At 37.6% G+C, this 13,850-nt stretch overlaps 1 protein-coding gene across 1 annotated transcript in view; it reads left to right on the top strand.

Moving 5' to 3' along the window:
• Window positions 1–13,850, top strand: part of LOC105870997 (S-adenosyl-L-methionine-dependent tRNA 4-demethylwyosine synthase TYW1) — a 176,878-nt gene that overhangs the window by 94,090 nt on the left and 68,938 nt on the right. Inside the window, exon 13 of the mRNA XM_012764072.3 lies at window positions 9,732–9,867. Coding sequence (XP_012619526.2) covers window positions 9,732–9,867 — 136 coding nt within the window. The remainder of the gene's footprint in view (window positions 1–9,731; window positions 9,868–13,850) is intronic.

The following is a 13,850-nucleotide window of genomic DNA, read 5'->3' as shown; positions in this document are numbered from 1 at the left end:
AGCCATTAGGTGAACCTCCTGTAACCATTTTGTCTTTGAGCATACACTGGGCAGTAATAATGCTCTCTGGGTGGTTGGATGGCTTACTAAGTTTTTATTTCTTATTTATTTTTAATTAAAAAAATTTTTTTTTCTTAGTAACTACAATACTACCTATATTCTGGTATCTTTTGAGGAGAATCTTGGCTTTGTTGGTGGGTCTTCCCTTGGCCCATGTGCAAGCACTCCATCAGGCAAGTGGCCTTTTCAGAGTACTTAACTTTTCCCCAACAGGGTTTCAGTCCCCACTCCAGCTTCAGAACACATGGCTTTTAACTGACAGTTCTCCCACCTAGGGGCCTATTCATAGTGAGTGGTCCTCCAGGATTTATGGGAGTCGCCAGCATTCTGCAGATTGCTTTGGGTTGGTGATTGCAGTTTGTAAGCAAGCACCTTAGGCAAATGAGAAAGCTGTTGCTCTCTGTTTGAGTAGCTTTGTGATTTTGTTTGTCAAAACAGAGGTTAATAATAAAAGTGACAAGAATATGGAAGACACTTAATGTTAATAATAGGCCTGCTGGTGATTGGACAAGAAAAAAGCCACTTTTCAATAGGAATGTACTGATACATTTTAACAGGTACCAGTTAAATTTTGCTGTAACCATCCACCTCAAACTGCAGTGACTCAAACTAACAATCATTTATTTAGCTCATAATAATCAGCTGCAGATCAGCTGAGAGTTCTTTTGGTCCTGGTCAGCTTTGCTAGTCTCAGTGTTGCTCATGTGTCTACTCAGTTTGTGGATCCACAGGGGCTGACTGGTTTATGGTGTCCTTGGCTGGGACACTGGATCCTCCAGCAGGCTACTCTGGACTTTGTCGCATGGTGGCAGGGTTTCAAGGACCAGCAAGTCCCAATGCACAAGCCTGTTTTAAGCCTCTGATAATATCACATTTGCTCACTTCCCATGGGCCAAAGCAAGCCACATTGCTGAGCTCAGTGTCAGTGAGGCATGGGCACTCAAGGCTGCAGGGCAAGGGGACATGGATACATGGAGAGGAGGAATTTATGGCCGTGTTGGCAGTCTACAAGCTGTACTTGTCAAGAAGTGTAACCTTGAACCTACTGGGGCTCAGTATTTTTCAGGAGCTCAGTTGAAAACAAATTATAATTATGTGGATGGCCCAAGGGTATGTAATCCATCTAATCCTTAAGGCCAGAGGCCTCATATCAGCAATTGATAGGAAGTAGGTTTTGTATTTCCTGTAGCATGTTTCAGAACTTTTTTTTTTTTTTTTTTGAGCCAGCATTTAAAATCAAGAGGTTTTGCATAGAAACTGAGTTTCTGGCTTTTGAAAAGAAATGATCTGGCAAAAATTGTCAAGAGCCAAGTAATTGTCATCTTTTCCATGAAGCCTGTGCTTTTCAGTTTGCCACACTACTCCCCATCTTGCTGTCTCCTCAGCCCTGAGGCTGAGTGTCATCTGCCACTTGTCAGAGGAATTGCACTGCTGATTTTCCCATAGCAGAGAAATTCTGTCACTATTTCTAACAAAAGTGAAATAATGAAAGGTAGACCGAGAATGCCACATAGTCCAAGAAAAATGGATATCACTTTGAGTAAGGAAAGAATATCCTTGTGTGTTTCATGTGTGATCTGCATTTTGGTGTACAAAGAACTTTCCCCCCATAAGTTGACTTACATTATGTCATTGGCCCCTATAGACATGTGAGTTTAGAACTTTGTTCTAGATACTGTACAGACTATGGTTGCATTCAGCCCTGTAATCAGAGAGGTGTATCACAGCTGAGGACATTGTTCCAAACACTGAAGAGTTTCTTCCTTCTGAGGAACCTTGGAGACCTGGTTTCTTTTTACCTTGTGGACATTTGAATCTTATAACAGTGTCTCCCTCTTTGTCAGTGTGCTGGACAGTTTAGAGTCAGATTTATAGTCATTTGTAGACTCACTGTTAGCTTCATCTTTAGTCCACCTTTATTTTTATCATAATTTTCTTTTCTTAAATTTTCATTTAAAATCTTGTCATTTTTTTTTTTGGTAAATACTGTAAATCTGTAGCTTTCTAGCTGCTAGCAGGTTTATCATAAGAAGGCAGAGCTGTGTTCGACATTTAACTATGACTTATGATTAACATTTAACTTCCCAGACCTGCCCCCCACCAGATTTCATCACTGTGTACATTTACATCTGAGTACCTTCTTCGCTGAAACTGTATGAGTTTCAGCTCTTTCTTCTGCTTCTTTGGTATTTGTGTTAGTTTGCTTTGTGTTTTGTTTTCTTTAGTTTTTGCTAAGACATTCACCACGTCTTTTGCAGTGGTGCCCAACCTTTTTGGCACCTGGGACTGTTTTCATGGAAGACAGTTTTTCCACAGATGGAGGTGGGGTGGGGGTGGTTTTGGAATGATTCAAGCACATTACATTTATTGTGCACTTTATTTCTATTATTATTGCATTATAATATATAATGAAATAATTATACAACTCTCCATAGGTTGGGGGAGCCTGTTTTAGAGAACTTCTATAAATTGGATGGCTCTTCACATATTAGATGCTTAGTAAATGTTTGAAGAGTAGATGAATTTTAATGAAAGCAAAGTTTTCTTGTATGTGTTAGCTTAAAGTGGTTATAGAAAATAGCTACAATGAAATGAAAATTGACTATAAATACCATCTGATCTTTTCAATAGAAGTTCCCCCCGCCCCCGCCCAAGCCTATCTTGTTTGTACTAAATGTGTAGTTTAAAATATTGTCTTCTCTTGTGTCTATGAATTGATGGAACACTTTTCAGAAACATACATGTCTAGGTGCATTTAGGAACTCTCTTTTCACAAACATGCATGTCTAGATGCACCTAGGCACTCTCCTTTTTAGAGAGGCAGTGCAGCAAGGTGGTGAAGAGCTTGGACTCTAGGCTAGAAAAGATCTGGGTTTGAATCTTGACTAGATCTGCTGTCTTTCTGACACTTGAGGATAACTTTTCAGTTTCCTCATCTGTAAAATTATAATAATAATGACCACCTTATGGTGGCATTGTGAGTATATGAGAGAATACCTGAAAAACACTTAGAAGTTTTACCTTTGCAAAGGTAGGCTAAGTAATATTGGTCAGAATATACTTTAAGGCAAGACCCATTACCTGAGATAAGATGGACATTTCTTAATAATAAAATTTAAACCCACCAAGAACATAAAACCAACTCAAAATTTGTAACACTCAATGACATAGTTTCAAAATTGACAGACTACAAGGAGAAATAGGTTTTTAACTCACTTCTCTCAAACCAACAAAACAAGCAAATCAAAATCAATAGCAGTGTCGAAGATTTGAACAACTGAACTAACAAATGTAACCTCTGTTACAGAAATAGAGCATTGTAACCAGAAACTTTGGAATGTAAATTCTTTTTAAGAGCATAGAACTTGCTCACAGAATCATTACCAAATAGCCTATGGTGAACATTATAGCAAGTTTCAATCAAATATCAAAATCATATAGAACATGATATCTGAACACAACAGAATTAAACTAGAAATCAGTATAAAAAGATTACTAAAATATTCCAATATTTTAGAATTTAGGCAACACACTTCTTATTTACTTATAGGTCAAATAAGAAATTATAATGGGCATAGAAAATATTTTGATCAATGGTAATGAGTCTGATGGAAATAAAAATCAAACATGTGAGTTGGATATCAGTAGGAATAGCAGAGTGTAGACCTTAAATAACCTAATCCTCTATGAAAACAATGAGAACACTGGCAAAAATTGTCAGAATCAACTTTTTCTTATCTATGGAAATTAACCAGAACCATGTAAGAATCAAGAAAAGTGGCTCAGTCTCAGTAAGAACAGTGAGTTTTGTGATATTAACATGTCCTATTCCATTCCAACTTCCCCAGCTCTCGCAGTAACCTTGAAAACCAGCAGCCCACAACCACAGGAAAATCCAGCAGCCTGGCAGCTATGGGGAGGGGGCAAAACAGAGTTGGATTTCCTTTAACATCCCATTCCCAGAAAATTGTCATTATATAGCTTGTGTGGTGTATTTGGAAACCTTCACTCACAGGGCTTGTCTTGATTTGAAGTTACTTAGTTTTGTCAGATGCTAAAAGCTTTTCTCTGGGGTGTTTCTCATAAACGGTATAGGCAGCTGTTTAACTTCGTAGCTACCTGAGGTAGCAATAATAAGGCAAATAAGAAGTTAACCAAAAAATTTAAAAGGAAAAGCTATGGAATGAGATGTCATAGGGGACTTTGAAAAATTGCAGCATATTCTTGGGAATGTAGAATACTACACACATGAGCAGAGTTATGGGCATGTCAGTGAAGACTTCAGAAGGCCTTATGCTTTCTTCTCATGTCCTGAAAAGGCAGGCAGTGAAAACCAAGGCAGAGTTGTAGATTGCCAGCCTGGGTGATGAAGAAGGCATGCCGAACACACATACATAGACCCTAGACAAAGGCTGGGGGACTTATTGGTTGAAAGCATTTAACATGTTGACTGCCAATCAAAAGCACCCAAACTCTTTCCTTGGGGCTATGATGTTTTATTACAAAAATAGTATAAAAACTTTGAAAACAAAACGATCCTTTGTAAGTTAATGGAAAATTTCTGCAGGGTTTTGCCCAGGGGGCCACCCATCACGTAACATGTATGCTACAGCATGGCAGCATCAGTTTCCTGCACACCACAAGGCTCCCAAGGTCTGTGAGTTATATATGCTTCACAAGGCCCTGGGGTCAAAACTAGAGTGAGTTAAATACAACTCATATGGCAGCTAATGTGTTAAGGATATATCTGTCCAGTCATTAGCTGACCACCAAGGTAAGGGAACAGAGACTTTAGTGGCCAAACACAACAAAAAATACAGAATTTACAAAATTAGTTCAGTAACAACAAAAACAGCAACAAACAGGAAAACAAAACAAAACAAAACAAACCCCAAAGCATAAAACCAAAACAAAACAAAACACCCAAACAAACAAAACCTGGGTTTAGAGGTATCTGATTTCTAGAGTTTCCACACAATATTATTAAAATGTTCAGTTTTCATTGAGGAAAAAAAATATCACAAAATATACAAAGAAACAAGAGAATATGGCTAATACATAGGGAAGGGAACAACTAATAGAATCTGTCCTTGAGGAAGCCTAGATTTGGATTTACTAGACAAAAACTGTAGATTAGCTATTTTAAATATGTTAAAAGAACTATAGTAAGTAAAATATTTCCAAAGAACCAAAGAAAAGTATGAGAGTGATGACTCATCAAATAGACTATCAGTAAAGAGCCCCAGAGACCTATGGGGCAACTTCAGGCATGCCAATGTACTTATTGGTAGTTCCAGAAAGAGAGCAGAGAGAGAAGGGGGAAGAAAGAGTAAAAAAACTCTCTATGTATTGATATGGAATGATTTACATGAGTTAATGTTCAGTCTCTTATCCCTTGTGCCTAAGATTGTTTCCAAATTTTAGAAAGGCAGTACTATACATACAGCATGTTTTATGTAACACTTCTAGCACCCTAGAGCCATACACGTATAATTAGTTTTGCAATAAAGTATGCTTATTCTTGTAAATGGAAACATTAAGAATATAAGCAGCTTCGTGAGTCAGAATTTGTTTCCAAGTGAGTTTGGCTCCAAACGTAGAGAAAAAAAAAAACGTAGAAAAACAATAGAGCGTTTTGGATTTTGGAATTGTTGGGTAAGGGGTTGTGGGTTGGTAATAAGGGTGGCAAGGAGGCCAGGTGCAGAACAGTGCTGTGTGTTACCATTTTAATTTGTCCTTAACACTGAATCCGCTTGCCTTTCTTCATCACTGATCTGATTGTATCCTTGGCTACTTAAATCATCAGTGAGCCAAGCCTAACCTTGGCAATACATGAGACTTGGCCACAGGGGATCTCCAGTCCTGTTTGCTTGGTTAGAGCCACAGGGGGTAATTTGTGATTCCTTTCTCCTGATGCATCTCACGGGTCTGAGCCTTTGCTTGCTGTTCTCCTTTGGTCATCCCCAGAAATGATCTTCTCATTATCTCCCTGATGAACTCTGTGTCCTTCAGAGGTCAGCTTTGACTTTGAACTTATTTGTTACGCCTTTTGTATGATTTTGCTAGGCAAAATCAACTTGCTCCTTCATTTATTTCCACTGCACTTTACCCACCTTAGTCATGGCCCTGAGCACTTGGTAGGATGCTCATCCATCTCTCACTGCCTACTGAACTTAAGTATTGAGGGCTGAGTCTTTTGTGCCCAGTGTCTGGTTCATGGTAGGCCCAAAATAAATGTTGAATGAAGTACATAAGCCTGTGAAAAGGAATTAAGTTCAGCGTTTGTTTCTGAAGACTTGTAGTTTTGGCTTCTCTTATGACTGCAATCATAATATGCCTTTTCTAAATCATCAGTATTCTCTTGGATTTTTCATTTTATGGTATATTGTTTGTTACATTAAACTGCAGTGATTTGGATACTCAGCCATGCTGTGAATTTTGCTATTGTGACGCAGAGTTAGGAGAATAGGCCCTGGAGTTATTCCGGGGCTTTAATCTCATTGTTGACACTTACTCTTTGTGGATCCTTGCACAAGTTACTTAACCTACTTGAACCTCAGCTTTATCATCTCTAAAATGGACATAATTAGCAACTGTCTCATTGTTTTATTGTAAGGATTCCGTGAACTGAACTGAACGAAAAGGGTAAAGCATGTGGCACAGTGCCCCCAGGACATGATGAATACTTAGTGAATGGTAAATAATTTTCTCCTTCTTCTTCATCCTCCTCCTCTCTTCTCGTGAATTGTTTGCCCCAATCTGACAGCCCCAAATTGTCTTAGAGATTCGGGTTGAATAATATTGGATGTTTGGGCCACTCTCTTGATTATTTTTTTTTATCCCAAGAGGAGCATCAGAGTTACTATTTATTTGGATTTATTACAAACAAATCTCTCTTTTTTTTTTCTTTCCCTTCTGTAGCTGTTGTTAGACTTCGTTATACCTTCTGAGCTACGTTCTTTGAAAGGTAGAATTCGGCCTAATAATCTCTACAGAAAGGAAAAAAGAGAGATTTTTATGTTCAGTTGACATGATCATCATTTCTATGATCCTTTTCAACTCAATTTTAAAGTGAAAATCAAGGGTCATCATAATAATGACACCAAGAGTCATTGGGCATTTTTTCTGGGGATTGGACTTAGGTTGCATAATGTAATCTTTCTGTTGTCCTTTTTAATTGTCCTCAGCAGTGATGGAGGTTCTTAGACACAGGAATTATTAGGATGATTTTAAGATATAACATTCTCTTGTTTGGGGGAACTAAAATGATATTATCTCTATATAGAATGGAGACAGATAAATGGCCATGCTGGGAGCCTAATTGCCTGTTCTGGGTGAATAGAGGTCAGTACTAGGCAAAAATAAGATCTTGAGGCTCAGAAAATTTCTCCAAGGTCCCTTTGCTGCCTTTTTTTTTTTTTTTTTGAGAGTCTCGCTTTGTTGCCCAGGCTAGAGTGAATGCCATGGCGTCAGCCTAACTCACAGCAACCTCAAACTCCTGGGCTCAAGCAATCCTGCTGCCTCAGCCTCCTGAGTAGCTGGAACTACAGGCATGTGCTACCATGCCCAGCTAATTTTTTCTATATATATTAGTTGGCCAATTAATTTTTTTTCTATTTATAGTAGAGATGGGGGTCTCGCTCTTGCTCAGGCTGGTTTTTAACTCCTGACCTCGAGCAATCCGCCTGCCTCGGCCTCCCAGAGTGCTAGGATTATAGGTGTGAGCCACCGCGCCCAGCCTCCTTTGCTGCTTTTGAGCTCCTTAGAATTGGGTTCTGTGATTCCTAGGGACCTGTTTTCTTTTCCATTCTTCCTTTGCTCCCTGGCAAGAGATCCATAAACTTTCCTGATTGTAGCCTCTCAGACATTTAGTATTGACTAGAATTCCTTACTGGTACTATCAGTGTCCAGGGCTTCCTTTTTTTTTTTATAAACATTAGAGATTTATAAAACAAGTATGGCCTTTGGAATTTACTTTGGAATTTCATAATCTTAAGTAGTTATGGAGGTATAGTGAAAAGGTCAGGCCAGTTTCCATTTTGCATCAGGAAGCTTACTGACAAAGTCAGTAAGTATCAAGTGATGACAGCCAGCAGTAACCATTAAGACAATCTTAGGATTGTCTTAAGACCGGGCAAGGAAGCATAGTTTATTAGTGTTAAAGAGGCTTCCAACAAAGAGGTGATCAGACAGAATGTTGCCATTACTGATGCTTTTGTTTTTCATTTTCAGTAATTTTTGTGCTTTGTTCTGTAGTGAGACGTTGCTGAACTTTGAAGGATTCCCTTTGTATATCAGTATCCAAGGGCGTAAAGTAATGAGAGTCTGCCAGTATTTTAATTGCCTCTTTCCCACCTTTGCTCAGAGCCTCTCTGCTTTTATAACTTTGGGTTTAGACACTTCTGATTTTTCTGTGTGTCACTAAGCCATATTGTTGCAAGCATTTGTTTGGCCTACATTCCCTTAAAAGTTCTGTCTCCTGATAACAACAATATCTATTAAACAGTAGCATTAATATCTGCGTGTGTGTCTGGATAAAAAGAAAAATACAGTTCCTGTCCTTTAAAGTCTTACATTCAAAGATAGATAAGGCTGGTACTGATATATATAAAAGACACATAAAACACTTTAAAATGGTGAGTTTTATGGCATGTGAATTATAACTTCATTTTTAAAAATGCATCGACTTTGAAACAGAAATGCATAAAATTCTACAGATAAATGAGGAATAAACTGTGAATTAGTTATAGAAAATTAATAGTGGGAGAATTTGATCAGAGGATTATTAAGGGGGAATTTCTTCTCTTCTAGTTATTTCTAAATTCACTGAAGAGAATGAATTATGAGATGCGTGAAGGGAGAAGAGCAGAGTCTTTGGAAGTGGCACAGTCTAGGTTTAAAGCAAGAAATGTAGTAGGTAGGAAGAAAATTATGAAATGTCAATGAATTTGGGAGAAGTAGAGAATGAGTGGTATTCATGGAAACTGATTGAAAAAGTAAAGAAATATAAGAATCTGCAATATCTATTTTTCTTGTGGGTTATGTTGTTCTGGCTATCTGTCGCTTAAAGCTCCCCAAAAAGGACGTTGTTTGACTTGACTTTTACCCCACTCCCACTTTTAGAAGCATAGACGTGGCTCTGTGCCCTTCAAACAAGGCTTGAGCTTTTGGGGTTCTTTCTGGTGCCTTAGAAGAGTTCTGTCAGTGAATTGATGATGGGAAGTAGCCCATCAGCACTGGGCCCACATGATTGTGAAGTTTCACTTGTGTAAGTCTTGAGTGGCAGAGTTTATGGGAAAAGTTAGCTCTGAGAAACACTCTAATTGTGCTAGGCTGATACAGCCAGGCCTAAAGTTTGATCTTATATTGTTTATTTTCCATTAAAGCCTAGTGTTTGAAGAAGGATCAATTTTAAGTAATTGAATGTTTTCAGTTTATTGGGGATGGTATGCAGTCATTTGAAAAATAACCAGAGGACATCCATTTTGTTACATTATAAAAATCATTTGTTCAATTTTCTGGGAGAAGCAGAAGCCTCTAGATCCAGTGAAATGTTTAATTGCCACATCTATTACAGACTATAAATTTTACATCATAGAAAGCCTGATATAGGCATAATTTTCTTTTTCTTTCTTTCTTTTTTTTTTTTTCCTTTTAAAAAAATTACCAAGAAACCTCAAGCCAGTTACTCAGCTATATGTCAGCGTGGATGCTAGCACCAAAGATAGCCTGAAGAAAATTGATCGCCCACTCTTCAAGGATTTCTGGCAAAGATTTCTTGACAGTTTAAAAGCCTTGGCAGCAAAGGTAAGAATATGACATCTTAAAAACAAACCAATAAATAAATAAGAAGGAAAAAAAGAGAGAGAGAGATTTTTTTTCTCTTTTCTCTTTAAAATAAAAAAAAAAACACTTCAACTTTTTAAAGACTTCCTCTTTTCAGGAACATTGAACATTTATTATTCAATAAATATTTATTTAGTTCCTCTTAAGCTTACAGCACTATGCTTAATATATATCACTTGCCTTTAATGTATTTAAGGATATATATATATTCCCGAAGTTAATTAATAAAACATGGTTAAATAGCAGTACAGTTAGTTGTCCCTTGGTATCCTGGGAGGACTGGTTCCAGGTTCTCCTTGCCTCGCCCCCACAGGTACCAGAATCCACAGCTGCTCAAGTCCCATATATAGAATGACATAGTATTTGCATATAATCTACATACATACATACATATACTTTATTTATTTATTTATTTTTATTACGGCATATTATGGGGGTACAGATTTTAAGGTTTCAATAAATGCTCTATCCCCCCCCCAATACATATACTTTAAATCATCTCTGGATTACTTATGTTACCCAACACAATGTAAGTGCCATGTAAATAGTCGTTCTGCATTTTTACAGTTTGTATATTTTTTATTTTTGTATTATTATTTTATAAATTTTTTTGTCCAAATGTTTTTCTTCTGTAGTCAGTTGAATCTGTGGGTGTGGAACCTGTGGATAAGGAAGGTTGATATATTTGTTTAAATATGAAGTTAATTTTACTGAATTTCTAGAATCAAATCTCCTGCGTCATAAGTAACTCAACCTCAGAATGTCCAAATTTAATGTCTTTTTCTGCAAACATTTGGGCCTTCTTGTGTGTTTTCCTGTGGCATACTTTCATTCCTGTTCTTCTTGACCTTAAGTAATCTTCTGATTCTTCTTTTCCATTAACCACACATCTCAATAGTTGGTACTTTCTGTTAGTTCTGCCTCTATATTTCTCTTGTAATCATTTCTTTTTTGTGTGTGTCTGTGTTTACCCTGTCCTTTCTTGCCTAGATTGGTGCAGTAGCCTCCAAATGTAACTCCTTCCTTTCTGTCACTTTTCTTTCTTTTTCTTTTTTTTTTTTTTTGAGACAGAGTCTCACCTTGTTGCCCAGGCTAGAGTGAGTGCCATGGCATCAGCCTAGCTCACAGCAACCTCAATCTGCTGGGCTCGAGCGATCCTTCTGCCTCAGCCTCCCGAGTAGCTGGGACTACAGGCATGCGCCACCATGCCTGGCTAATTTTTTCTATATATATTTGTTGGCCAATTAATTTCTTTCTATTTATAGTAGAGATGGGGTCTCGCTTCTTGCTCAGGCTGGTTTCGAACTCTTGACCTCCAGCAATCCGCCTGCCTCAGCCTCCCAGAGTGTTAGGATTACAGGTGTGAGCCACCGCCCCTGACCCTTTCTGTCACTTTTCTAAGTAGTTCTTGGTCCACTGCCCACATCTGACTGATAATGATAATCACCACAGGTGCTTAAAAAATTACAATTTCCTGTTCCTGGTAGCATCTGAGAATCTGCATGTTAAACATCCCCGGTGACATTTGATATACAGCTAGATATGGGAGTCACTGTCCCAGAAAAACCTCCCTTTCTCCTTTGCCCAGCACGATGTTGACATTCCTAACCCATCATCGTCTGGCTGCAGTGTACATTTCTGAGAATCATTGTTCACTGCATTCCCTAAAGTGCAGTATGTCTCTGCTTACATTGTCGTTTCTGCACATGTGCCCAGCACTCTCTCTCTCTCTCTTGAGTCTTTGGTTACTTTCTCTCCAGATCTTTGGGTACTTTCTCTCCAGTCCTTCCAGTTCATTCTTTGACTTATAGAAATTCTATGCACCCTTCTAGTTTCAGCTTCATTATTACTTCTACTGTGAAGCCTTTCCCAGTGGCAACTAGCTGCCCCTTTCTCCCTTCCTAAGTTTTTTTAATCTATAAAAACAATTTTTTCCTTTTGTTTTATCTTAGCTACTCTCTCCTGAACTGTATTCCTTACTCATGTCTGAATTCCACATGATGTCTAGCACAGCACATTTTATGGTAATTGATAAATGTCTTTTAAAAGTATGAATGAGTAGAAACTCAACAGAGATTTGTAGTGTACACTATAAGTATTTTCCTGATTGTTCAGCTGATTAAATCTTTTGGGATTTTTGCTATTTTATGTTTGAGAAGTTAAATCATTGCTTTTTTTTGGTTATTAACACTGAGGTTATTTAAGAAATGCACATAAGCATTACTTTGGTTTCTAAGCTGCCATGGATTATTTATAAAGCTAGCAGGCTAAGTGCTTTTCAGGTTCCTAAAATCACTTTGTTTTTGGACTTTACCTTCAGCCATATTATCTTTACTTCTTGCTGAGACAGGAGATACATAGCCTAAAAATCAGAATAGATTTAAATGGGAGTAAACAGCAGGAGCCGGCAATATCAGACACATCTGAGATTGTTACTTAGGCTGTGTTCTGAGTCAGTGTGCAAGATGACAAGCAGGCATTAGTTGAATAGCATAATAGCTTACTTTTTCCTTTGGCCAAAATTTTCCACAAACTAAAATCTTATTTTGAAGTTACTATCTAGCAAGCTAAGTGCTTTTGGGGTTTCTAAAAATCACTTTGTTGCCTTTGGATGTCCTATTCAATTGCAGTTACTCTGGGTTGACTCATTGATAGTAATACAGTAACTTAAAGTTCTGTAGTATTTTTTTACCCATCAGCATCTTAAATATAAGTCACTATTATCTCCTTGTAATTCTAGTTGGAAAAGTTTCCTTGGGCAGTTGAAACTATTTGCTCACACCTTAGGGTAATTGCTTGGTAAGCATTTTGTAGTAATTATAGTTTATGTTTCTCATTCTTATGTTCTTTATGTTGCCATATTAGAAAGAAGAGCTGTGGCAGGAAGCTGCTTTTAAAAAGTTTTCCTTAATTTAACTCAAGCTATTATTTCCTTCTGAATATTTGATATTATTCATATAAGATATAGTAGATGCTATCAAGAAAGGTTTGTTTTGTTTCTCTTTAACATTAAAAAATAAAGCATAAAAAAATAAAGCATATATGTATGTTGTAACTATAATTTATTAGTTTAGGTAAAACATATAAAAACTCAAATGATGTCAAATTACTATAACATAGGTATTTTTAAATAGTACATAATCAGGTATTTTAATTACAACATCCATACTATTGTCTTCTAATATTTGTTAAAGCTTATAGTGTACTGGAGCAAGGAAAGGCATTTGAAGAGAGAATTTCTTCAACTTCATAAATAAATTTGATTTGTCCCAAGATATTCAGCCTATTTCTGAGCTAGTGCTACCCAAAGTAGAAGGTAGCATATTTTGGTTTTTGCTCTTGGCAAGTATAATGTTCACCTTTCCAGATCTTTTTTTTTTTTTTTTTTTGAGACAGAGTCTCACTTTGTTGCCCAGGCTGGAGTGAGTGCCATGACGTCAGCCCAGCTCACAGCAACCTCAATCTCCTGGGCTCAAGCGATCCTCCTGCCTCAGCCTCCCGAGTAGCTGGGACTACAGACATGCGCCACCATGCCCAGCTCATTTTTTCTATATATATTAGTTGGCCAATTAATTCCTTTCTATTTATAGTAGAGATGGGGTCTCGCTTCTTGCTCAGGCTTGTTTCGAACTCCTGACCTTGAGCAATCCGCCTGCCTCAGCCTCCCAGAGTGCTAGGATTACAGGCATGAGCCACCGCGCCCGGCCTCAGATCTTTATCCTTTGTCAAAATGTTCCACTTCAATATGAGGAGAGAAATATATTGGTACTTGAGTATGTGGGCTACAAAACAATTCCATCAAGATAACAGAACAAAAATGTGTTAGCTTCAATTTCCGTCTGCAATAGCTACTTGTCAAACAGCTCTTTTTTTATATACAAAAGGACAAATACATCTTATATAAGACAACACTACCTACCTTTAGAATAGACTTTTATCAGCAA

This window comes from Microcebus murinus, chromosome 19 (assembly GCF_040939455.1).
Source record: "Microcebus murinus isolate Inina chromosome 19, M.murinus_Inina_mat1.0, whole genome shotgun sequence".
NCBI classification, from domain to species: domain Eukaryota; kingdom Metazoa; phylum Chordata; class Mammalia; order Primates; family Cheirogaleidae; genus Microcebus; species Microcebus murinus.
Note: the sequence above shows the minus strand (reverse complement) of the source record. Positions and strands in the feature narration are given on the sequence as shown.